At 35.3% G+C, this 25,090-nt stretch overlaps 1 protein-coding gene and 1 long non-coding RNA gene across 2 annotated transcripts; both read right to left on the reverse strand.

Moving 5' to 3' along the window:
* Nucleotides 1–6,765: 6,765 nt before the first annotated feature.
* On the reverse strand, nt 6,766–8,657 carry LOC138339065 (uncharacterized). The gene is made up of 2 exons (XR_011212096.1): nt 7,223–8,657; nt 6,766–7,102 (listed from the first exon to the last, which is right to left on the reverse strand). It is a non-coding gene; the product is annotated as an uncharacterized lncRNA (long non-coding RNA).
* A 7,933-nt stretch (nt 8,658–16,590) lies between these two features.
* On the reverse strand, nt 16,591–17,446 carry LOC138338765 (uncharacterized). The gene is made up of 2 exons (XM_069289853.1): nt 17,139–17,446; nt 16,591–17,074 (listed from the first exon to the last, which is right to left on the reverse strand). The coding sequence occupies exons 1-2, from the start codon at nt 17,444–17,446 to the stop codon at nt 16,591–16,593; spliced, it is 792 nt and encodes a 263-aa protein (XP_069145954.1).
* Between the last annotated feature and the right edge of the window lie 7,644 nt (nt 17,447–25,090).

Raw genomic sequence — 25,090 nt, forward strand, 5'->3', positions numbered from 1 at the left:
TTTTATATCGTCTTCCTAAATTTGAAAATATTATTTTTATTACCAGTCCGTCTTGATTTTCATATGTTTTTTCGTCTACGGCAAATTCTTCTTTATTCATTATAATTCATGTTGTAATTTATATTCAAGGCAATTTATTTGGATTTCTAGCATAAATATAACTTTTCTTTATGCTAATATCGATTTATTACATACTCCTACTAACATATTTTCTTCTAGTCTTTCTTTTCTATATTTTAACTCTTGTCGTCTTTCAATTATATTTTTTATCAGTTGTTGCTTATATTTTTCATTGTTCATATTATTTTTTCAGATAACAAACATATTTATATTCTGTTTTAGAAATTATATCTATCAAATGATTTGTCTTGCTAGTATTTGTTTTAGTAAGTTGTAATAATTCATATTCTATAAATAACGTTTTTAACTTTTTCTGTATCTTTCGTAATTTTCTTTCTATCTTAGTTTTTGTCATGGTAGTTACTTTATATGTTGTCGAATTGTTCTTCATGATTTTAAGAATAAAATATTTTCCGTAATATTCTTTTTTAAGTTGATCTAATCGTTGAATTTCATTAGCTTTATTTGCAATATATTCTAAATATTTATTTTCTCGAGTTCTTAAATACTTGTACAAATTTTCAATTAGTAGCTTTTCAAGTAGTTCTATTTCTTTCTTAGTTTCTCTCCATAATTGTAAGTATAGATAATCAATCATTGATCTATGAATAATTCTAGATCATTATATAAATCTATGTCAAAATCATCTGGTATAATTAATTCTGCTCAACTTTGGGTTGTTTCTTCGAATATCTCGTATGTCAATAATTTTTCATAAATTATTCTTTTTATATCAGTATTAAGATCTTTCAATATATAGAGTATCAATATCTTGTAATTAACATCATCATCTAGTAATAAGTATTCATTTCAACATGTTTTTGCTAAAAATCTTATTCCTTCTAACCTCTTAAACAGATTATACTTTTTTATTATGTAATAATAATGATTTAATAGTCATCTCGTCTGGTCACTACTACGGTTTTCTTCTTTAATCAGTTACCCTAACAGCGCATCAACTCTGTTTTCTCCCCTAATCGGCCTTCTTGCCTACCGGTTTCAACTTTAGAATGGCATAGTATGGGCATACTTACTCGCAGAATATTTCTGTTACAAACTTTCTAAAGATGGTTATTATAACATTATTAAAACATGATAAACAATTATAATGAACAGGAGATTATTAAGAATAAAACAGTTTCGCTACTCATGAATGTAAATGAGTATAGCTGTTTTTGTAGATTTGTCATATCTGATTTGCTTTCCATAGCTTCAGTTTTAATGTCCTTTTTATTTAGATTAGTTTTACCTTACTGCTCTGATACTAATGGAGGGTGGAAGCGGGATTAGAAGAGAATATTAAAGAGGAGAGAGTTGTTTGTAAATGATGATTTTATTATTAGGGGAAGCCTCTTTTTATACAAGAAAAACCTACTACTTTGGCCAAGTGGCCGACACATTCTACTATTCTACTTTACACATGGATCTTTTTATTTTGGCCGACACAAAAAAACAAAAAAATCATTGTGTGAAAAATGAAGATATTGTTTTGAAGTTAGGACACTAGTTGCAATACAGGAAATATAAGCACCTCGGTGAGAGATTGAAGAGGATAGGTATTAGTGCGTGGTGAGTCTGTTTCATGGTCTGATTCCACATAATTCAAGACTAATAGTTATAGCATGCATAAAATAATGAGACTGATCGGGATTGATAGCCAAATGATTGCGAAAGATAAAATATGGATACTATTGTACAAAGATTTTGTCAAGAGTCATAGTGTGTCGCTTGAGGACAAACAACGAATTAAGTTGAGGGTGTTGATATACCGTGGTTTCACGGTATTTTTAATGTTTTTTCCTTAAGTTTAGTGTGTGTCCAAAAGCCTTTTTGTATTTTCCCTTTACACATTTCCATTTCTATAACTTCTTGTTAGGGTTTCTTTCCTCACCCCTTATTTACCCATTCATTCAACAGATTTGATGGAAAATTCATTATCTGGGTTGTTTTGAAATCCCAAGAAATCAGTAAAGATCCAAACTTTGAGCTCAAAAAAAGTGTCCCAGATTGGTTTTTTAGCTTTTCTTGATCTTACTTTCATCTTGTTAATTTTAGAAATTTAGCTGAAATTTTTGGATTTGGGGTTTTGTTAAGGGAATACATTGTTTTTGGTAGTTTAGATTAGTTTTTATGTAAGTGTCTCTTTATTTGCAGAAAATCTGTCTAAAAGATGAACGCGGAGGTTTTTGAGCAAGAAATGCAGAAAAGTACCACCTACGGAGTTTGTGACGGATCGTCGTGTCCGTGACAGCCCGTACGTGGCATCGTAGTGAAGATGCTTAAGGAAGATGGGGAAGTTTGACCAAGTGTGGGGTTACGGAGTGTGTGACGGACCATCGTCGCCATGACGGTCCGTCCTGCTGGTTCGTCATGAAGATCAGAGAAGTAGTCCAGTACCCAAATTCCAAGAGTTCAAGTGTTATGGAACGGAGACCTCGACGGACCGTTGTGACTGCGACGATTCGTCATACTTGCCGTCGAGGGTAATGAAGAGAGCAACAGAAGAATTTGCATAAGTATGGGACGACGGAGTCCATGACGGCCCGTCGTGACCACGACGACCCGTCGCAACGTCCGTCGACCCAACCGCGTTTTGATAGATTTCCAGCAAATAGAGTCCTTCTTTAATTAGGTTTTTGTTTTTTTATAAATAGTTCAAAAAACCTCGTTTTTGGGGTTAGACTCTTTGGTTATTAGACTCTCTTATAGTTAGACACTTGATTAGTTTAGTTTCTTTTCTAGATTAGACTTGGTGATTATTATTACACTTTTGGAGAATCTTTAGTCTTCAATTAATTTCAGTTGTTAATTGTTGGTGATTTTGTTGATTAATCAAGTAAATTTCTGGATTTTATTCTTTCTCATTGAAGTAAGTGCATCAATTCATATATTACATATTTGAATATTGTGATTATGACTATGTGTAACCAAACTCCATAACTAGGGTTGTGGGAACCATAGGTGAATAATGAGGTAAAACCTAACTAAAATAACAATTCTAGAATAGTGTCTTGCATGTATTGATAATTCTTTCGCTTAGAAGTCTTTTAAACGGATGGCCAACGTTAGAACTCGACTTAATGCTACTTGCCAGACCAAGGAGGTAGATAATAGGAAAAGAATTATCAACATAGATTTAGTGTATACTATCTTATAGGCTAGCATTGATTGGTACGAGGTTGTAACTTAGTCAAATATCGAATACGATGCTCAATATGAGGTAAAGGTAAGGGTTAGTATAGAAACACATGTAGCCGGACCAAGGTGTGGAGTGGAATTTTCTAGATGCTGGACCAAGGATTTAGAAATACAAAACTTATCACTTTGCATGCAAGATACTAGGAGTGAATTGTTATAGTATGAATTATCAAGTTAGGAACCTGTGGGGAACACTTAAACCGTAGTTACTTTTTTTAATTGATTTAACTCAAACATTTGAAGCTGTTAGTTGTCTCCTTTAATTTTGCTTGTTATTTTCATTCATTTAGAAGTAAAAAAACCCTTTTATTGTCTTTGTTTTCCAAGGAAATAATTGACTAAAGAATAGTAATAATAGATTTAAGTTAAGTCCAAACTATTTTCCTCGTGGGAACGATCCCAACCTCATTAGTTGTGTTGCTTACTTGATACGACCTCTTTACTTCTTATTTGAGAAGTAAGTTTGAGCGTATCACCTACCTCAACCAAAACTCACATTTGATATACTTGGCGAATAGTTGGTTTTTCTTAAGAACTTATAACACCACCCTCAAGCAATCCATGTGTTCACTCTCATTTTTCGAATATAGCAAGATGTCATCAATAAAGTCAATGAGAAATGAATCTAGGTATCTTTGAAACACCCTATCATGAGATCCATAAATGCCACCAGGGTATTAGTGAGACCAAATGACATTACTAAGAACTCAATGTGACCATATCTTGTCTGAAATGCCATTTTCGGTATATCTTCACCTCTCATCCTAAGATTGTGGTACCCCGATCTTTAGTCAATATTAGAAAAGTAGCTTTACCCTTGAAGTTGATAAAACAAGTCGTAAATCTGAGGGAGAGGATGCTTGTTCTTAATAGTTGCTTTATTGAGTTGGCGATAATCGATGCACATTCTAAGGGTCCCATGCTTGTTCTTTACAAACAAAACTGGAGCACCCCATGGAGAAATACTAGGTCTAATGAAGCCTTTGTCTAGTAAATCTTTGAGTTGAGCCTTAAACTCTTCAAATTATTCCGGAGCCATCCAATAAGGAGGAATTGAAATGGGGTTAGTATATAGTGGCAAGTCAATACCAAAATTAATTTCTCGTTCGGGAGGTATTCAGGGAAGATCATTAGACAAACCTTTGAAAATTCAATTATTACGGGGGCTAACTCAATGGGAAGATTTTCTGAGTCTAAATCTTTGACTCTTACAATTTTATAAAGACACCCTTTTTAGATCATTTTACAAGTCTTAAGACAAGAAATTATACGACCTTTAGGAATAAAATTCCCCCCCCCCCCTTCCACTCTAAAACGGGTTTATTTGGAAAATTGAACTTGACAATTCTAGTTCTACATTCAATGGAAGAAAAACAATCATGCTATCAATCCATCTCAAAATTACATTGAAATCGACCATATCAAGTTTTACTAATTCAAAATAAGTAATTCTATTGGGCAACATCATAGGACAATTTCTATATACCCTCTTTGCAAGCACCGACTCATTTACCGGGGTAGTTACCATGACAGGTTCATTAAGAATATTGAGAAAAATACTAAACTTTCTAGATATGAAGGGAGTAAAAAAATATAGTGTAGAACTTGGATCAAGTATATATACATCAATAGAGAAGACTTGTAACATATCGTCACCACATCGGGAGAACTCTCTTGTTCACCCTAGAGCAAAGTGCATAAAAGAGGTTCTTCTTTGGAGGATCTACATTAGAACCACTATCTTACCCGCTACCTTTGTCTTGGCCCTTCACATTTGGTCAATCCCTTACCTTGTGGACACTATTGCCACACCCAAAGCAACTGTCCGTCCCAACAAGGAAATACCATAATATTTCATGCCACACTTTCCACAAGTTGGCTTCTGGTTTGGTGAGCTAGTACCTCTTTCCTTTTGTGACTTAGGGCTAGACACCCTATCATCATGAGCATTGGGAAATTTGGATGTAACTTGATTAGAAGACCTCTTCTTAAACCTAGACTTATCTTGGATATGAAGCCTACCCTTGGAATAACCACCATCAAAAGACATTTTCCTATTGGCATCTCTATTCTTTCTGTTAACCCTTGTCTCTTCCACTTGTTGAGCATGAACCATGATATTCTTCCTTTCAAGTCACCTGACACTACCGTCACAAATAGTCTCATTTCACCTCTAGGATCGGAAACCAAAGAAGGAGCATACTTTCACAATTTAGTGAACTTAAAGGAGTAGTCAAGTACACTCATACCTCCTTGACGAAGGTTGATGACTTCTTCCACTTTGGCTTCCCTCTTCTCCCTAAGAAAAGCCTTCTTGAAAATCTCCCAAGTCACTGGTTAACCTCTTAAAGTTCTATTGTCTCTCCATTGAACATACCAAGTTTCGGCCACATCTTTGAGTTGGTAAGTGGCTAATTCGACCTTCTCACTAGTAGTCAACCCCAAAGCATAGAGGATTGATCAATTACTCCATACTAACATAATTGGATTACAATATATCACAATCTACAACTAGCATGATAAAAACATAGGGTAGTTATTCACACATTAAACAATTCAATTGAGTCAATACTATACAATTCAATTTAAGATCACAACCTAGGGTTAAGAGGAACATGTCATCTTTCCACAAACTAGGTAAATGTATAAATAATTAGTATAATTTAACCATAATACATGTTAATCTACTCATTATACCCAAAAGGAATCATAAACAAAGCAATTTACAAGATCAATTTCGTATTGGAAGAAAATCCACTTAGAACTCAACTTTTTGAAATTAATTTGGAGGAACCCTTTGGGGAAAGAGATCGCAAAGGTGAAAGGAATACCATAACTTGTTGATTGATAAATTTTGATGGAGAAACTTGAATCCCTAGAACCCTCTTGACCTTGACTTCTATGGTGTTCTTATACTTGGGAGAGAGAAAGAAGAGAGAAGGAGGAGCTGTTTGGGTTTGGGAAATTATGAGGGTTAGATTAGTTTAATTAAGTTAGAGTCTTTATATAGGTCATTAATTAACTTAATTAAACCTTCCTTCAACCCTAAATAATTAACTAATCACCTAATTAATTAATTTGTCTTACTTAAAAATGTGCAGAAAATCAGTGAGCTTACAGACGAGACCTTGACAGACGGGCTGTCAGTCAAATTACAGCCAAGAAACTAACATTCCTGTTGGTCCATCGTTTTGGACAAATACTGTCCAAAATAGGCCTGTCTCAAATTTTTCTAAGTGTTCATCGACGGTGGCGATCGACGCCCTGTTGATTGGTCCACGATCCGTCGTTTGCACTCATTGGTGGACATTGCCTTTTGGCAGCTTTTTACTAAATTGCAAGGGTCCTACTCAAGGCACCTTGGTTGATCCTTGAGGAGTCGTACCCAGAAGTTTTGACTATAAACTAACTCTAATATGCATTAGATACCCTTTCACCAAAATTCATTATTTTCCGACTCTTAAAACTTAGTCAAATAAGCTAAGGCACACTAGCAGCTCATTGAACTAGTTTCCAGACGTCATGAACATTCCTTGACGTTTTGATTCCTAAACTTCCTAAATTACTTATATTCATTGTAATTAACTTAAAATAGTGACACAACCTTTAGACACTCATGTTCGGCTCTAGAAAATATCTTATACTTTTGGAGTATTCACCCTCACCAAAGCATTTTCCGGTGAGCCAAAAACTCCAAATATTTTGGCCTCTCGTTTCTTCACTAGAAAATAGTAGCCCTCACTATCCTTTCTTCCTTCTCCAACGCTGAAAGGACTAAAGAAACCTGAAAACAGAAAACAACAAAATCATCCATGTACTTCCTTATTCAACAAATTTTCCCTCTCTTTCTTGTTGCTGCTAGCAAACAGTGGGGGAACAAGCTCAAAAAATGCCATTTTCAAACCTGAAACAACAAGCTCGAACAATAACCTTCATTTCTCAATTGTTTTTCCAGCGGAAAAACACCCAGACATCCTCAAAATAGTGGAGAACTCCGGCGAACCACCACCCCGAAAGAGCCTCTAATTTCTTTCCTGTTTTTCAGCGAACAACAGCTGCCCTTTTTGTCTAAACGAGAAAACAATCGAGCTCCAAATCCGGCCAAGCTCCGACAGAAAACAAACCCAATAAAGCAGCAAGCAAAACCCGGACCAAAATTTCTCCAAAACACCACCAGCTCACCTGCAAGCTCTAATGAACCACCACAGAGATCGCGAACAACACAATAGCGAACAAGACCCGATCTTGAACCAGTTCCCTTCCACCTTACCCTTACATTTTTTTTTATTAAATTCATTTTTTTGCATGTGAACAACTATTTGTGAACCATCTTAACCACCGGCGAACAATAACCATAAGCTCAAGCGAAAAGTCAATAACAACTAGACCCACAAATCAGTTCTCAACAGCACAACCAGATCTAACCGAGTTACGTTTTCACGGTGTTGCTCCGACAATGATACTGAAATATACTACCTATGGTCCGGCCATAGCATCTTAAACTCTGATGAGTTATTTTGGATTTTTAAATTTGACCCTTTGATTGATTTTTGTTAATATTATTTCCTTTGTGAAGAAAATATTTGATGTGGTTTCTTCATTGCTCTATATATTAAATGATTTTGGTGGTTTGTTGATAGTTATTATAAACCAATTGTGTACTTACTTTATTCATAATTAATGTTTCAATTTTGCTCCTGTTTGATATTGCTATGTAATTTTTTATTCGCAATATGAGTGGTGATTCCAACTAATATAGTTGTTGTTTATGATTTTTACTTTTACTTTGCTTAGCTCGTTTCGATATTTCTATTTGTTGAGTTCAATTAATTTTGTAGGGTACTCTTAGAATGGTAAACTATGTGAACAAAAGAAGTTCAAGCATGGAAATGATTTGGACATAGTTCTTGGCATGTACGTAGGTTCTTGGCTGTTGACAAGGCAACTTTAACGTGCAAGACTTATGTGTGAGCAGAAGCCATCGGCAAGATAAACAATGTGTTTTCTTGAAAAGGCAACGTTGTGTCTTGACGATGGCAAGGCAATGGCATTTATAGGAGTTGCCGAAATAAAATTAAGTGTTGAAAATTAGCTGAACTATTCTAAGGGTTGGAAGTATGCTAAAATATTATGATTATTGTAAAGTATGCTGAAATATTTTGTGTTGGAATGTTGTAATTTCAGTTAGAATATATTTGAATTCAAAATATATCCTATCTCTTAAATATATAGATATAATGGCTCTAAACACTATATTTGATCATTTTAGGACCTCATAAGCTCATGGAACCACACGTGAGTCTCTATTTGGACTTAATTCATTTTTGGGTCCTTATAATATCCCCCACTTGGGAAACATTCATCCTCGAATAAAACTTTTCTAAACACATCTTTAAATGAGCTACTCTACTCAAGCATCTCATCTTACAAGCATTATGCCTAAATGCACATACCCAAATCAAGGAACCTATTCAATTCCAATCTAAACATATCTACATATTGAGTGTGTTTGGTATGAAGGAAACATTTTCTCGAAAATGTTTTCCAATTTTCTCATGTTTGGTTGGGACAAAAGTTCTTGAAAATGTTTCCCAAATAAACTCATTTTCCTAAAAATTAAAGAAAATGACTTCCCTTCAAAAATTAAGGAAAACATTTTCCAAAACTCTCCTTCAATTATAAATTACATTTTTTTGGGAAAAATAACAATTTTTTTAAAAAAATTCAGTTTTAAATTTTTTTTTTTTACCAAATCTCTGACCCCCACCCACCCACCACCGGCCAGCTCCCCCCTCCCCAACCCCAACCCCTCCCCCAAAAAATAATTCTGCTTTTTAAAAATATTTTCAACTTCAAATTTTTATTTATAAAATCCCCCCCCCCCCCCGGGCAGCCCTTCATCCACCCCCCCCCCCCCCCGTGCAGCCCTTCATCAACTTCAAATTTTGAACCTATCCTTCTTTTGAGGCTCATCAACTGCACAACTAAGAGCAACTTGGTTGACTTCTCTTTTATAACCCTATCCCATTGACATCAATGATGCATAACAACCTTGTTCCCCTATTTGGGGAAAGCCTATGCTAACTCCTTTCTAATATCACTAATATTTCATATCCTTCACCCAAGGTGACTCATATACCATGGTGACTTACACTTCTACCCTCCTTAGAGGAGTCTATTCACCTACCCCTTCGAAATATTACTCAAACACTCTATTCCACCAATTCTCTCAACCTACCTCAAATCATGGCCTTCTACCAACATCAACATAATCACTCATACACCCACTCATACTAAAAACAACATCACATCCTATACTCTCAACTCTATCAAGTCACTTATCCATAATTGGCATTTTAGCCCACATTTCTCTCTCACTCCTTGTAGCAACCCTTCTAATAATCACATCATAAAGACCTTAAAATAAGGTATAAAAAAGAGAACTTATATATATATATATATATATATATATATATATGGTACGACTTAAAGAATAAAGAAGTAAAACTTTCTTAAGCATTCCGTAGCCTCTTACTAATAGATGTGTCGAGACTAAAATCGATAAATAAGACTCTGCTATACATGGTTTTGAGACATCGTAATACCATTTCATAAACTTATGCTCTGATACCAAGTTTGTCATGACCCGAGAGTATACCCTGGAATATATGATATTCTCGAATCTCTACGCGGAGTACTTGACTTCTCAAGGTCTTGTATAAGACCTTAGACACCATTCATTGCATATATATGAAAAGTAGTGCGGAATTAAAACTTTTTTCTTCAAATACATAATCCGTAAGTCATTTCTTAAAATATCTAAAATATTTCTAAAAAAAAATCTATGAAAACATGAGTACAATAGTCTTGGATCACGACCCATAAAAGTCTAAACATGAAAAGAACATAAAAGACAACATATTAGTGATGTCCTCGGATGCTATGAGGACTCGCCAATCTTTTTTGTTCAAAGCCTTTGAAAATATACCTTGAAAGCAACTCAATATCCTAAATACCTTAGATGGACAACATGTAGAAAATATACGTTAGTACAATATGTACTAAGTATGCAAACTATCATACCAAACATAAGACATCTCAAAGGGTTAGTCAATAATAGACATTATCATAAGAGATAAACATAAGCATAACATGAATATCATAAGCATGTTAAAGCATCATAAAAAATATAATATTTCATACTTAACTCTTTTTGTCCTTACTCAAATGAACCATATCACAAGCCACCTCCATGTATACTTGTGAAAGTGTAAGGTAGCATCCCATACTACTACCAAAACTAATTACCTCTCTTTTGTCATTCTTGATCATGATTAACTTTCATAAATAAGACCTAAATTCATCATAACATATGAAAATTAAGCCCCTAGCACACCTCAAAATACACTTGTGCAATGCGTGTGAAGTATCCAATACTACCTCATACACTAAGCATATTGTTAATTCACCCTATCTTGTTCCATGTCATCTAAGAATGTCTAGTAGACCTAGTTCCTCTTGCCAAGGAACCATCATTTGAAGTCAAGCATTTCTTGGAATGCAACTACAGTCACTATCCAAGCTAAGCATACATTATGCAGGAGCCATGTCATAGGTAGTTTTAAGTCATACTTGTGCCATGTATAGATGGAATCCTATATAACCATCCTTACTAAGTACTTCCCTATAATAATCTAAAACAATATAGCTTATCTTGTAACTTTTTATAGTAACCTCAACATACTACGATAATAGACCTACTACCATGGGAAACATCTCATTATACTAACCGAGATAACTCAGGAAAAATATAACCATCCTAACCACCGTGAAACCAATCATGTAGATGCAAGCTAATCATAGGAAAGAATGTATCCTTAACCCTAAGAAACCACGAGAAACTATTCTCAACTTATTCCATGATATACACCTGACATGAAAATCAACCTACCATTAGGAGAGTATAGGCATTTCTCTTAAAGCTACCATGAATTTTTTAGGCCAAATAAAGTCAAGCTACCATGAAGTTTATCACCTCAAGGTACCATTAGTAATTAACCTAATATTCCATGAGATTCAATATCTCAAGCTACCATGAGTATATATACTCAAGCCTCCTTGAGATTCACTATCCCTAGCTACCATTGAGACCTACCATCTAAAACTATCATGAGTATTTCAACTCAAACTACCATATCATTGGTGTTGTCTCACCAAGAATACTACACAATAAGTGACCATACAAATCATCTTCAAGATAATTTTATCCTACCATGCATTGATTCATTTTAGGTTTTTAAGTCTACCGAGGGTTCATATATTGTGAGAACTTTCTTCCGCTAATCATGCTCATGTCTAGGTGTAGAAGGTAAAGGAAAAATCAGCACAATCATCATAATTATGACTTTACCCCAAAATCCCTAACAACAATGCCGATAATCCCTACAAAAGACTACTTCATTTAATACTTCATGATACATATTCAATTACATGTTAATCTATTCAATTAGATTATTAGAAGGCATTTCTAGTCATACATGATCACATGGGTTCAATTCAAACTTCCTAGGCAAAGAACATTCTTAATCAATTATACCTAGTTCAATTTCATATCTAGGTGATTCAATCATGATCAAATACTATAGAATAATATTTAATTAAGAATATTAACATAAAACATTCATCTAGCCTCTAATGACATAAAATCACCATGATCGCCTTCAACACCAAATGCTATAATTCACCAAGACAACTACATGAAAATAGTACATAATAATTACATGAACATTAGTGAATTTTACCAACTCTATTGGGATCACAAACACACCTTACCCACAATGCAATAACAACTGTCACTAGATTTAAGTTCTTTGGATGCATAAATTAAGGGAAACAAGGGAAACTTAATGTATGGAAGAATCCATGTGTGAATAAGCTTCAACAACCTTAGATTAGAGGTTTAATCCCAGCGTTAACCATTGGTAAATTATTCCTAAGAGGCTTCCCCCAATTGTTCTTCTTCTTCAATGGAGTTATTGAGAATTCTATTATGAGAGAGAGGTTTTGATTCGGAGTCTATAATCCAAAGGGGTCTTTTATTGTTTTAATTCTAATATAATATCTAAAACTACCTAAAATAACAACCCACACATTTATTTGGACATTGGGTGAATTTCCCGATTCACCCCTTCATTTAACAGTTAGCTGCAAGAATTGCAGGCCTGCATCGACGGACGTCACCGATGGGGCATCGGCCAAAAGATGGACCATACTGGAAACATTGTCTTAGTTACATACATCTCAAATGGTCTTCATTTCAAGAGGATAATTTTCAACCTATGCCCCCATCGTTAGGGCGTCGACCAACAAACAAGGCGTAGGATGGCCTCGTCGCTTGGCATTGCCCAGATAGTATTTAGGCAAAGGTTGGGGTCCTCCCTGGGGGCCTTTTTAGGGGACCCTTAGGGATTCGTGCCTTGAAGTCTCGACCCTAAATACACTCATATACATGATAGGGTCCTTTCTTGTGATTTTGAACACCAATCACCCATGCAACAGACCCTAACTTTACTTAGAACACACAAGTACGTTTACGACTAAATTTTGAAACACCAAAGGACGTTCTTGGACGTTTCACCTCTCTCTAAAATCCTATATTTCTCTAATAATTTACCATTTTAGGACCTCATAAGCTCCATGGAACAACATGTTTGTCTCTATTTGAACTTAATACATATCTGTGTCCTTACAGTTAAGTTGCTTACAGACTCAGCCTTCTAGAAAGATTGAAGATATATTCCACTTTCTATGTGAGTTTCTAAAACCTTACTTTGCATATGTAGATTATCCAGATAGAAACGGGTAAAAAGGGATCCTCCATAAGTTCCTACACAGTTTGATGTGGAGATAGAACAAATCCTTCATCGTTAGGTTATGGGCACAACTAAGAAAAATACAAAGACAAAATTATGTGTCATGATCCGCAAGTACACACTAGAATTTAGTACATCCTTTGAGTTGTGGCACGATGTACTTAACCTTACGGAGTTCTTGTACAAGCCCTTAGATATCATTCATTGCATATATATGAAAAGTAGTGCGGAGTTAAAACTTTTCTTTTAAAACATAATGCGGAATCATTTCATAAAACTTCTAACATATGTATAAAAACCATCTGTTACATCATAAGTAAAATATTATTGGGTCAGAGCCCATAAAAGTCTAAATATGAAAAGAACATAAAAGACAACATAGTAGTAATGTCCTCGGATTCTATGTGGACTCACCAATCTTCACTTCTGGATAAGCCTTGGAAACTCTACCCTTGAAAGCAACACAATCTCCTCTAGACCCTACATGGACAACATGTAGGCAATGTGCATTAGTACGATATGTATGAAGTCCGTAAACTATCACACTAAACATAACTTATCTCAAAGGGTTAGTCGATAATAAACATAATCATAAGAGAATAAGACATAAGCATATCATGAGTATAATGAGCATATTAAAACATAATAAAACATATAAGAGTTCATACTTAAGTCATTACCTTTCTTACTCAAATGAACTACTTCACAAGCCACCTCCAAGTATAGTTGTGCAAGACTAACGTAACATCCCATAATACTACCAAACCTAAGCACGTCTCTTTGGTCATTCATGATCATAATCCACTATAATTATTAAGACATAAGTCATTCATATTAAAGAGTAGTATACCATTATGATCACCTTAAAACATGCTTGTGCAATGCAGATGATGCATCCCATACTACCTCACATACTAAGCCTATCTTGGAGTCATCCTTAACTTGCTCACTCTCTTTAGCCTTATCATTACTTGAATTGATTTATTAAGATTCTGTCATCTTTAGTTTACTTTAATATCAAAAGGCAACTCTAGTCCAATCCTATCTTCAACCTTTTCTTCATTAATGACCCTAGGTTATACTTTATGCAATGCACTTATGGTGCCCCATAACACCATTCATGTAAGGTAATAGTTTTGGATACTTTTATATAACTTCATAATTTGGAGCCTAGACCCTATCTTTATCTTTTGAACACTATGAGATACCTATTTAAGCATGTCTATGTTTCTTCATCATATGGATCCTAAGAGACACTATTTGAGGTATGTCTTGATCCATTAATAATCATGAACACTACGAGATACCCCTTGGGCATGTCTTAGTTCATTCACATATTATCAACACTACGATATAACCCTTGGGTATTTCTAACTTCATTCTTTGGTTTGAACACTACGAAATGTTTCTCAAGCATGTCTAAGTTCATAGGATAGATTCCTTAACTCAATTACGTGAATGAATCCTACCTCATATGACCTACTTATATAGTCATCACAACTAATATGTATGGATCTCGTTTCTAGTTGGAGTCTAGAGATTTGATAGACTATCTGTCTCACTTTGCATATCAACTTGGAGTAAAGCATATACTCCAAGGTTTTATTGTTAAGCCTTGCTCAACACTTTTCTCTCATGGAGAGATGTCCTAGACAATCTTTTCATGATAAAGTGAATCTATCACTTTCATTCAATCATCCTACATCTGCAGCCAACACAACCATCCAAACATTCATTATTCATCAGGCCATTCTATATTCATTCATGGGTAGAACATAGGATCTTCTAGCCTTAGCTTTTTTCTCACATTCTTTATAATAGGTGAACATATAAATTATTCATCCTTATAGTTAATTTCAATCAAGACAAGTCCTCATAAATCAAGTCTACTTCAATTCATACCTAGGCGCTTCAATCACGATCATGTAGTATACAATATAATGAATTAAGAAGATCAACTTAGAACCTTCATCTTGCCTCAAATGGTAGAAAATCACCACGATCACCTTCAATATAAAATACTACAATTACCCGCAATGCAATCACAACTCCCTCTAGATTTGGGTTCATTGGATTCATAATTGAGAAACACTAGGGGAACTTCATGGATGTAAGAGTACATGAATAACTAACCTTCACATACCTTAGAATAGATCTCTAACCCCAGCTTGATTCGTGAATTCTTCCTAAAGTTGTTTCCAATTTCTCTTCTTCTTCAATGGTGGTTTTTGGGAAATTTTTTGAAGAGAAAGTTTTTAATTTAGAGTGTGGGGTCTAAATTGCTATTGTAGTAATTGAAAACTCTTCACATACCTAATAAACGACCAATAATTAATCCCTAAAGTTTCCAAAAGACCGCTGCAACTATTGAACCATCTAAAAAAATTCTAATTTGACTTATAAACGATGCGACCAAATTTGGAAGTTTACTGCGCGTCACGGGGTGATTTTCAATTCAAGGTTCTGGAAAATTTCTTGAAAGAATGGTTCGCGTCAGCCTTGCGTCGCAGGGAAAAATTTTCCCATCTCAGTGCATCCTGCGCGAGCACATCCACTGCCTTTTCTTGGCTAGCGCGGCAGCTTGCTTGGACCATGTTTGGTCCTCCTTGGGGACCCTTTATTTGGTCCCCGGGCATCATTCTCAGTTTTTTTTACCTTTTACATGTAAGGCTATGTATAGTTACAATCAATACCGCAAGACTCCACTAGAAAATATTGCGATATACTAGTTCAACTTTGACTAGTTTAAAAATTTCATGGATGTTCTTGGACGTTTGACCTCCAAAGACTTCCAAACTTTATAAACTGACTCTTAAAAACATTTTTAGTCATTTTATGTCTTTATAAGTTCATTAATTTACCTAGATAATTTGAAAGGTGTAACAATACTCCCTAGTTGGGAACATCCATTCTCGAATACACCTTTTTACACACTTCTTAAAGTATAAATTCTAAATTAGAAGTCCATCTTATATGCATTATACCTTAATGCACATACCCAAATCAAGGAAACAATTCAATACCATGATAGATATAACTAAACATGATAATAATGAGACCTTATGAAAAGTCTCCTTATGCCCCACTTGGAATAAGCTAAACAAATATTTCTAACATCAGTTCCTCATTATAAGGAAACATCAAAATCAACAAAGTAAATCATAGGATATTCTAAAAATTTTCATAAATCATTAAAGAAACACATACCGAAAAGGGACGTAAGGAGATCATTCTTGATCACCCTTGGGTCGGAGAGCATAGAAGCTACCCTTAGATTCAGGAACATCTTCCTCACTATTTATATCAACTTTGTTGCCTTTCCTTCCTTTAGTCTTAATATCCGAACAATCTCTCAATTTATATCCATCCTTCCCACTCCCAAAACAACCATCTATATCGGCTAGGCAATACCATAATGACTCTTTCCAGACTTGGGGAAAGTAGATTTAGAACACTCATTACCCTTCTCCTTGTCAACCTTAGAGGTGTTGGAAGAATTTCTGTTGGAATATCTTGGTTTAGTTCTAGGCCTATCTTGTCCCTTGGACTTAGAATGGAAAGGCTTATCACCTACCAACCTAGACCTTTTGTTTTCTTTAGCCCTCTCTTTCCTCTGTTTTGACTCTTCTATTTGTTGATCAAATACCTTAAGCCTCGATATGTCCATGTCATCCACAATCATTTCCATACGACACTCTTCTTCTACTAGGTCGGACACTCGCGTCATGAAACTATTCATCAAATCAGCAGGGTTGGTTACCAAGCTTGGAGCATACTTAGAAGAAAGATCAAACTTCAAAGCATGCTCCTTGACACTCAAATTCCCTTTCTTGAGGTTTATGAACTCCTCCAACTTATCCTCCCTCAGTTCCCTAGGAAATAACCTATCAAGGAAAGCCAACTTAAAAGTCTCCCACTCTATCCGCCCCTATTGGTCTACTATCTTACCATTGTTCAGACCAAATTTGGGAAACATCTTTCAATTGATAGGCAGCTAAATCTGCCTTTTCAATGGAAGACACTCCGATGATTGCAAGCACCTCATACACTTCATCTATAAACTCATTCGGATCCTCGCCAACTTTGGAGCCATAGAACTCCGGCAGATTCATCCTAAAGAACTCCCTTACTCTAGTATCACCTATTCCTACTATAGGATTTCTCGGAGACACCTCTCCTCTATTAGCATGTGTCGTTATGGATTGATCCAACAAAGTCATTAAATCCCAAAACTCATCAAACAAAGTATTCCCCATTAAAGGATCATAAGGTACTCAAGGAGGAACTTTCTCTTGCACTTTGGGAGGAATCTCTTGCACCCCACTCCCATCTCCTATCCTCTCTTGCACTTTGGGAAATCTCTTGCGCCCCACTCCCATCTCCTATCCTTCTAGCACTAGACCTAGTCTTAGCCATAACATACAAAATCATAGGCAATCATTAAAAAGGGTCTACGAAAGCAAAACTCTCACGTCTTTAAGAAAGAAAAAGTGGAACTTTCATAAGCATCCCATAGCCTCCTACTCATAGGACTGTCATAACTCACACCTATGAATGAGACTACTAGACGTGGTTTTTAAGAAATCCTAAGACCATTTCATACTATTATGATTTTTTACCATGTTTGTCACGAATCACAATTCCACCCTAGAAGTTAGGGAATCCTTTTAGTTGTGGCACGATGTAGTTGACCACACGGGAGTCTTGTACAAGCCCTTATACATCATTTATTGCATACATACGAAAAGTAGTGCGCAACTAAAACTTTTCTTTCAAAACATACAGAGGAATCATTTCATAAAACTTCTAACATATGTATCAAATTAATCTATTAAATCATGAGTACAATAGTCTTGGGTCATGGCCCATAAAAGTCTAAACATGAAAAGAACATAAAAGACAACATAGTACTGATGTCCTCTATGCTATGAGGACTCCACAATCTTCACTTCTTGATAAGCCTTGGAAACTCTACCCTTGAAAGCAACTCAATATACTCAAGACACTAGGTGGACAACATGTAGGCAATATGTGTTTAGTGCAATATGTACTATGTATGGAAACTATCACACCACACATGAGGTATTTCCAAGAGTTAGTCGATAATAAACATAACCATAAGAGAATAAGGTATAAGCATATCATGAATATCATGAGCATAATAAAGTATCATTAAACATATAATATTTCAAACTTTACTCATTGTCTTGTTACTCAAATGAACTACTTCACTAGCCACCTCCAAGTATACTTTTAGAAGGCTAAGGTACCATCCCATACTACTACCAAAGCTAAGTACCTCCCTTTAATTTGGTCATTCTTGGTCATAATCCACTATCATAATTAAGACCTAAGTTGTTCATACTAAAGAATACTATACCCTTATGATCATCTCAAAACATGCTTGTGCAATGTACATGAGGCACCCCATACTACCTCCTACCTCACATACTAAGCCTATCATGAAGTAATTCTTAACACGCTCACCCTACATAGCCTTATCATTACTTGAATTCATTTATTAAGATTCTCTAATCTTTAGTCTACATTACTAGGAAATATAATTCTAATGCAATCCTATCTTCAATCTATTCTTATTTAATGACCCTAGGTTATACCTTGTGCAATGGACTTATGATGCCCCATAACACCATTCATGCAAGGTACTACTTTTGGATCGTTTTGTATTACTTCTTACTTTGGAGCCTAGCCCCTATCTTTATCTTTTGAACACTACGAGATGCTTTTTTAATCATGTCTATGTTCCTTCATCATATGGATCCTACGAGATACTTTTTGACGCATGTCTTGATCCCTTAATAATCATGAACACTACTAGATATTCCTTGGGTATAGTCTAAGTTCATTCACATATTATGAACACTACGATATACCCCTTGGGCTTTTGTAAGTTCATTCTTTGCTTTGAACAATACGAGATCCTTCTAAATAATTTCTAAGTTCATAGTATATGGAGATCTCTACTAGGATACCTTGACTCAATTACGTGAAGGACTCCCGCCTCATGAGACCTACTTGGATAGTTATCAAAACTACTAGGTATGGCTCCCCTTTCTCGTTGGAGTCCAGAGTCTTGATACACCATCTTTCTCACTTTGAATATCTACTTGGAGTCAAGCATATACTCCAAGGTTTTTCGTCAAGCCTTGCTTAACACTTTTCTCTCATGGAGGGATGTCCTAGACAATGTATCCATACTTAAATGAATCTATCTCTTTAATTCAATCATCGTACATTTACCTCCAATACAACCATCCTAAGGTTCATTAGTCATCAAGTCATTATATCTTCATTCATTAGTAGAATATAGGATATTCTATCCTTAGCTTTCTTCTCACATTCTTCATTAATAGGATAATATATCCATAATTCATCCTTAAGGTTCAATTCAGTTAACAACATCCTAATCAATCTAATTCAATTCATACATAGGTGATTCAATAATGATCAAGTAGTATACAAAATTGTAAAATTAAGAAGATCAACTTTGAACCTTCATCTTGTATAATGGACTAAAATCACCATAATCACCTTCAACATCAAATATTACATTGACCATGAAAACATAATATGATAATAATATGAACATGAATTAATACCACACAATTGGTTGGGATCACAATGAAGTCTTGCTCACAATGCAATCACAACCTTCTCTAGGTTGGGGTTCTTTGGAATCACAATTAAGGAAATCTTGGGGACTTCATGGATGGAAGAATCCATGAATTAATAAGTTTCACATACACTAGATTAGAGATTTAAATTATTACTTGATTCCTTGATGAATTCTTCCTAATGTTGCCTCCAATTTCTCTTCTTCTTCAATGGTGTTTATTGGGAAAATTTTGGAAATCTGGGGTCTAAGTGGCTATTATACTGCTTAAATACTCTTCAAATGCCTAAAATAATGGCCAATAATTAACCCCTAAAGTTCCTAAAAGACCCTTGAAACTATTGGACCATTTAACCAATTCTAATTAGACTTAAAAATGACGGGACAAAATCTAAGAGTTAATTGCGCGTCGTGATACGCCCAAACATACTTCTCAAATATGAAGTAAAGCGGTCGTGTCAAGTAAATAACCCAACTAGTGAGGTTGGGATCATTCCCACGAGGAAAATAGTCTAGACTCAACTTCAACCTTGTTATTACTATTGTTTTGTCAATGATTTCCTTGGAAAGTAAAAACAATAAAGGGGGGGGGGGTTTCTAATTCTAAATGAATGAAAATAACTAACGCAATTGAAAGAGACACTTAACAGCTTTGAATGTTGGATTTTAATCAATTAATCAAAGTAACTAGGGTTTACGTGTTCCCCAAAGGTTCATAACTTGATAATTCTAAGTATAACAATTCTTTCCTAGTATCTTGCATGCAAAGTGATAAGTTATGTATTTCTAAATCCTTGATCCGGCATCTATCTTTTCTGCACCCCAGTGACATGTTTGAGTACCAACCCAAGCTCAGTTCTCATCTGAGCCATTTCTTCACGAATCTCATCTATGGCTGGGTTGTGAGTGGACTGCACTGCGAAGGTGTTTCTCCCAGTATCGGACTTTCTAGTACTCCAAGCTTTATTGTTTGGGAGATTTTCTCTAATTTTTCAGCAATCTCAGCATAAGGACACTCCCTATAAGATCCACCTGCTATAGTGTCCAACACCGCTTTGTTATTATCATCCTGACCCCGATAGAAGTATTCGTTCAGTGAGTCATCATCTATACGGTGATTTGGATCACTTCTCAAGAATGAGGTGAATCTTTCCCAACAACTACTAACTGACTCTCGTGGTAGTGCCACAAAGTTATTCACTCCGTCTTTATGGTTTAGTTTCTTGGAGAACGGATAGTAGCGCGCTAAGAAGACATCCCTTAGTTGGTTCCAAGTAAAGATTGAGTTTTATGGGAGCTTAGTGAACCACATATCAGCCTCTCTTGTCAGTGAGAGAGGAAATGCTTTGAGACCTATTACATCTAAATCAAAATCAGGCCTCCCTACACAGCTTTTGCACACTGCGCTTACCTTAGCTATATGGGCATGTGGATCCTAAGAATGTAGCCCTGAAAACAAACCTTTGGTAGTGAGAATTTGCATCAGGCTACTAGTTACCACAAAGGTGTGGCCTGTAGGTAGATGAGGCAAGACATGTGGCCCATCTGAGTCTGCTATGTTATCATAGCCTATGTAGTATGCTTGGGGTCGTGGAACGGGATTTTGTCCCATCTGTTGGTGTTCAACCGAAGCATCGGGTAACATCTGACCATGAACATCAACCGGAGCTGGGATGTTCTAGTTCGGATCATCATCATTTATTCCCAAGTTTTGATTCATATTGCACAGTGTACGCTCTAATTCGTGATCGTAGGAAAACAACGGTTGTCTTCCTCTCCGTGTATTTGGTATACAAGGAGGATAGTTCTGAAAAAAAATCAAAAACAATAAAACAAAGTAAAACCAAGAAAATATCAACTAAACTATAGTAATAAGTTCAAGTTAATCTAAAAGCTATATTCCCCGGCAGCGGCGCCAAAATTTGATACGCTCAAACTTACTTAAAAAATAAGAAGTAAAGCGGTCGTGTCAAGTAAATAACCCAACTAGTGAGGTTTGGATCGTTCCCACGAGGAAAATAGTCTAGACTTAACTTCAACGTGTTATTACTATTGTTTGGTCAATGACTTCCTTGGAAAATAAAAACAATAAAAGGGGGGTTTCTAATTCTAAATGAATGAAAATAACTAACGAAATTGAAAGAGACACTTAATAGCTTTGAATGTTGGATTTTAATCAATTAATCAAAGTAACTAGGGGTTACGTGTTCCCCACAGGTTCATAACTTGATAATTCTAACTATAACAATTCTTTCCTAGTATCTTGCATGCAAAGTGATAAGTTATGTATTTCTAAATCCTTGGTCTTGCATCTAGAAAATCTCACTCCGCACCTTGGTCCGTCTACGTGTGTTTCCTTCCTAACCCTTATCTTTACCTCATGTTAAGCATCGTATTCGATATTTGACTAAGTTATTACCTCGTACCAATCAATACTTGCCTATTAGATAGTATATACTAAATCTATGTTGGTAATTCTTTTCCTATTATCTACCTCCTTGGTCCGGAAAGTAGCATTAAGGAGAGTTTGAACGTTGGCCATCGGTTAAAAAGGCTTCTAAGCGAAAGAATTATTAATACATGCAAGACACCATTCTAGAATTGTTATTTTAGTTAGGTTTTATCTCATTATTTTGCTATGGTTCCAACAACCCTAGTTATGGAGTTTAGTTACTCATAGTCATAATCACAATATTCAAATATATTAAATAAGAATTCATGTACTTACTTCAATGAGAAAGAGTAAAATCCGAAATTTTGCTTGATTAATCACAAAAAATCACCAACAATCAATGATAATCAAAAGTCTAACAATATAATGTTTTCTAAAACGGTGTCTAACAATCTAAAAGCCTAACAATATGGAGTATAACCTCAAAAATGAGGTTTTTCGAACTAGTTATAGAAAATAAAAACCTAATTAAACAAGGACTATATTTGCTGGAAATTTGCCAAAACGCGGATGGGTCGACGGACCTCGTGACGGATCGTCATAGTCACGACAGACTGTCATGGACTCCTTCATCCCATACTTATGCAATTTCTTTTGCTACTCTTCTTCATTACCCTCTACAACAAGTATGACGGACCATCATAGGCACAACGGTCCGTCGAGGGTCTTCGTTCCAAAACACTTCAACTCTGGAATATGGGTACTGGGATTACTTCTCTGAACTTCATGATGAACCTGCAGGACGGACCTTCATAGACACGACGGATCGTTACAAGCTTCGTAACCCCACACTTGGTCAGACTTCCCCATTTTCCTTCAGCAGCTGCACTACGCTGCCACCTATGGACCATCACAAGCACGACGGACCGTCATAAGCTCCGTAGGTGGTCTCTTCTGCATTTCTTCGCTCAAAATCTCTATATTCAGCTTTGAACAGATTTCCTGCAAAATAAAAAGAAACTTATACAAAAATTAGCACAAAAAGGCTTTTGGACACACTAAACTTAAGGAAAAAGTATTAATAATAACGTGAAACCACGGTATATCACGTCGCAGGGTCATTTTCAAGTTTTCATTTTGGAAAACTTTTTGGGTCATAATGGTTCGTGTCGTCCATGCGTTGCAGGGAAAAATTTTCTCATCTTAGTGGTAGTGCAACCACTTCCTTTTCTTCGCTGGCACGACTACTTGTTTGGACAATGTTTGGGTCCTCCTTGGGGACTCTTTGAATGGTTCCCGAGGTGTCATTCTAGAACATTTTCACCCTTTACATGTATGTCTACGTATAGGAACCATATATACCAATTCACCCTCAAACTATAATCCAAAACTCCACTACAAAACACTATGACATACTATTTCAACTTCTACTAGTTTTCGGACGTCATGGACATTCTTGGATGTTTGACCTTCAAACACTTCCATACTGTATTTACTGACTCCTATCACTATTTTTAGTAATTTTAAGTCTTTAGAGCTCATGACACACATGTTAGGCACTAGAGTTAGAAAACTCATTTAAAGGGTGTAACAATACTCCCTTACTTAGGAACATTCGTCCTCAAATGATACCTTCTTAAACACTTCTTAAACGATCAATTCTAGACCATTATATCTCATGAGGCCTACCTTGATATTCATAACAACTGCTAGGTTTATACTTGGAGTTCGTACCCTTACTAGACTATCCGTCTCACTTTGATTATCCACTTGGAGTCAAGAATGTAATACACGGTTTTCTAGTCAATCCTTGCTCAACTTTTTTAACTCATGTAAGGATGTCCTAGAAAATCTATCCATTCTAACGTGAATATATGACTTTCAATCAATCATCCTACATCTACATCCAACACAAACATCCAAAGGTTCATTTTTCATCAAGTCATTCTATCTTCATTTATAGATAGAATATTGGATTTTCTAGCCTTAGCTTTCTTCTCACATTCTTCATTAATAGGTTAATATATACATAAGTTATCCTTAAGACTCAAAGAGTGGTGTTAGATAAAAAAAAATTGACCCTCTTTCAGGTACTATCACAATGGTTTAAGTGTTTTTCCTTTATTGATGGTTGTAATTTTTGATCTCTAATACGTTAAAATTGGCCAGTAAGAAAATCTCTCTGTCGGTTTTAGAGGTGTCCCTAATGTTAGAACACGGAAATTTATTTTAAGTTCATATATTGTTAAAATAACCGATAAAAAAATTATCATCGATTTCCAACGCCTCCCATGTTAAGAAGGCAGATTTTTTGTTTTTAAGTTATTCGTTGATTCAATTATTTCATTTCATGTTTTATTTATTACCAACACTTTTACTAAGTGTTTCTATAGGTGCAAAGAGTTGCTTCTCATTGAAGCTATTCAAATTAGGTTCAAATTATACTCTTATTATCTAATGTATGTTGTTGACCATAGAGAAATTTAGCTCGATTCCTATATTATTGTTTTATTACTAATACATTTACAAAGTGTTTTTGCAGGCACTGAGAGTTGCTTCTCATTGAACATATTCAAATTAGGTTCAAATTATACTCCTATTCATTATTGTATGTTGTTGATGATAGAAAAATTTAGGTCGATTCCTATATTATTTATTTATCATATTTTTTTTATATTGCATGATTATAACACTTGTACATTATTTTTGTTCTTTTCTTCAATTTAAAAAAATGAATTCATTCTGACCCACATTTGTTGATTTCGAAGGAAGCCTAACCCCTCGCTTTGGAATAACTTTGAGCCCCATACGTAAAATCAATTGGTTTTGTAGAATTTATTTTAAGTTAATTAATTAACTAGTTTTTTTGTTTTT

The sequence above is a fragment of the Solanum lycopersicum genome, chromosome 10, assembly GCF_036512215.1.
Source record: "Solanum lycopersicum chromosome 10, SLM_r2.1".
In the NCBI taxonomy this organism is placed as follows: Eukaryota; Viridiplantae; Streptophyta; class Magnoliopsida; order Solanales; family Solanaceae; genus Solanum; species Solanum lycopersicum.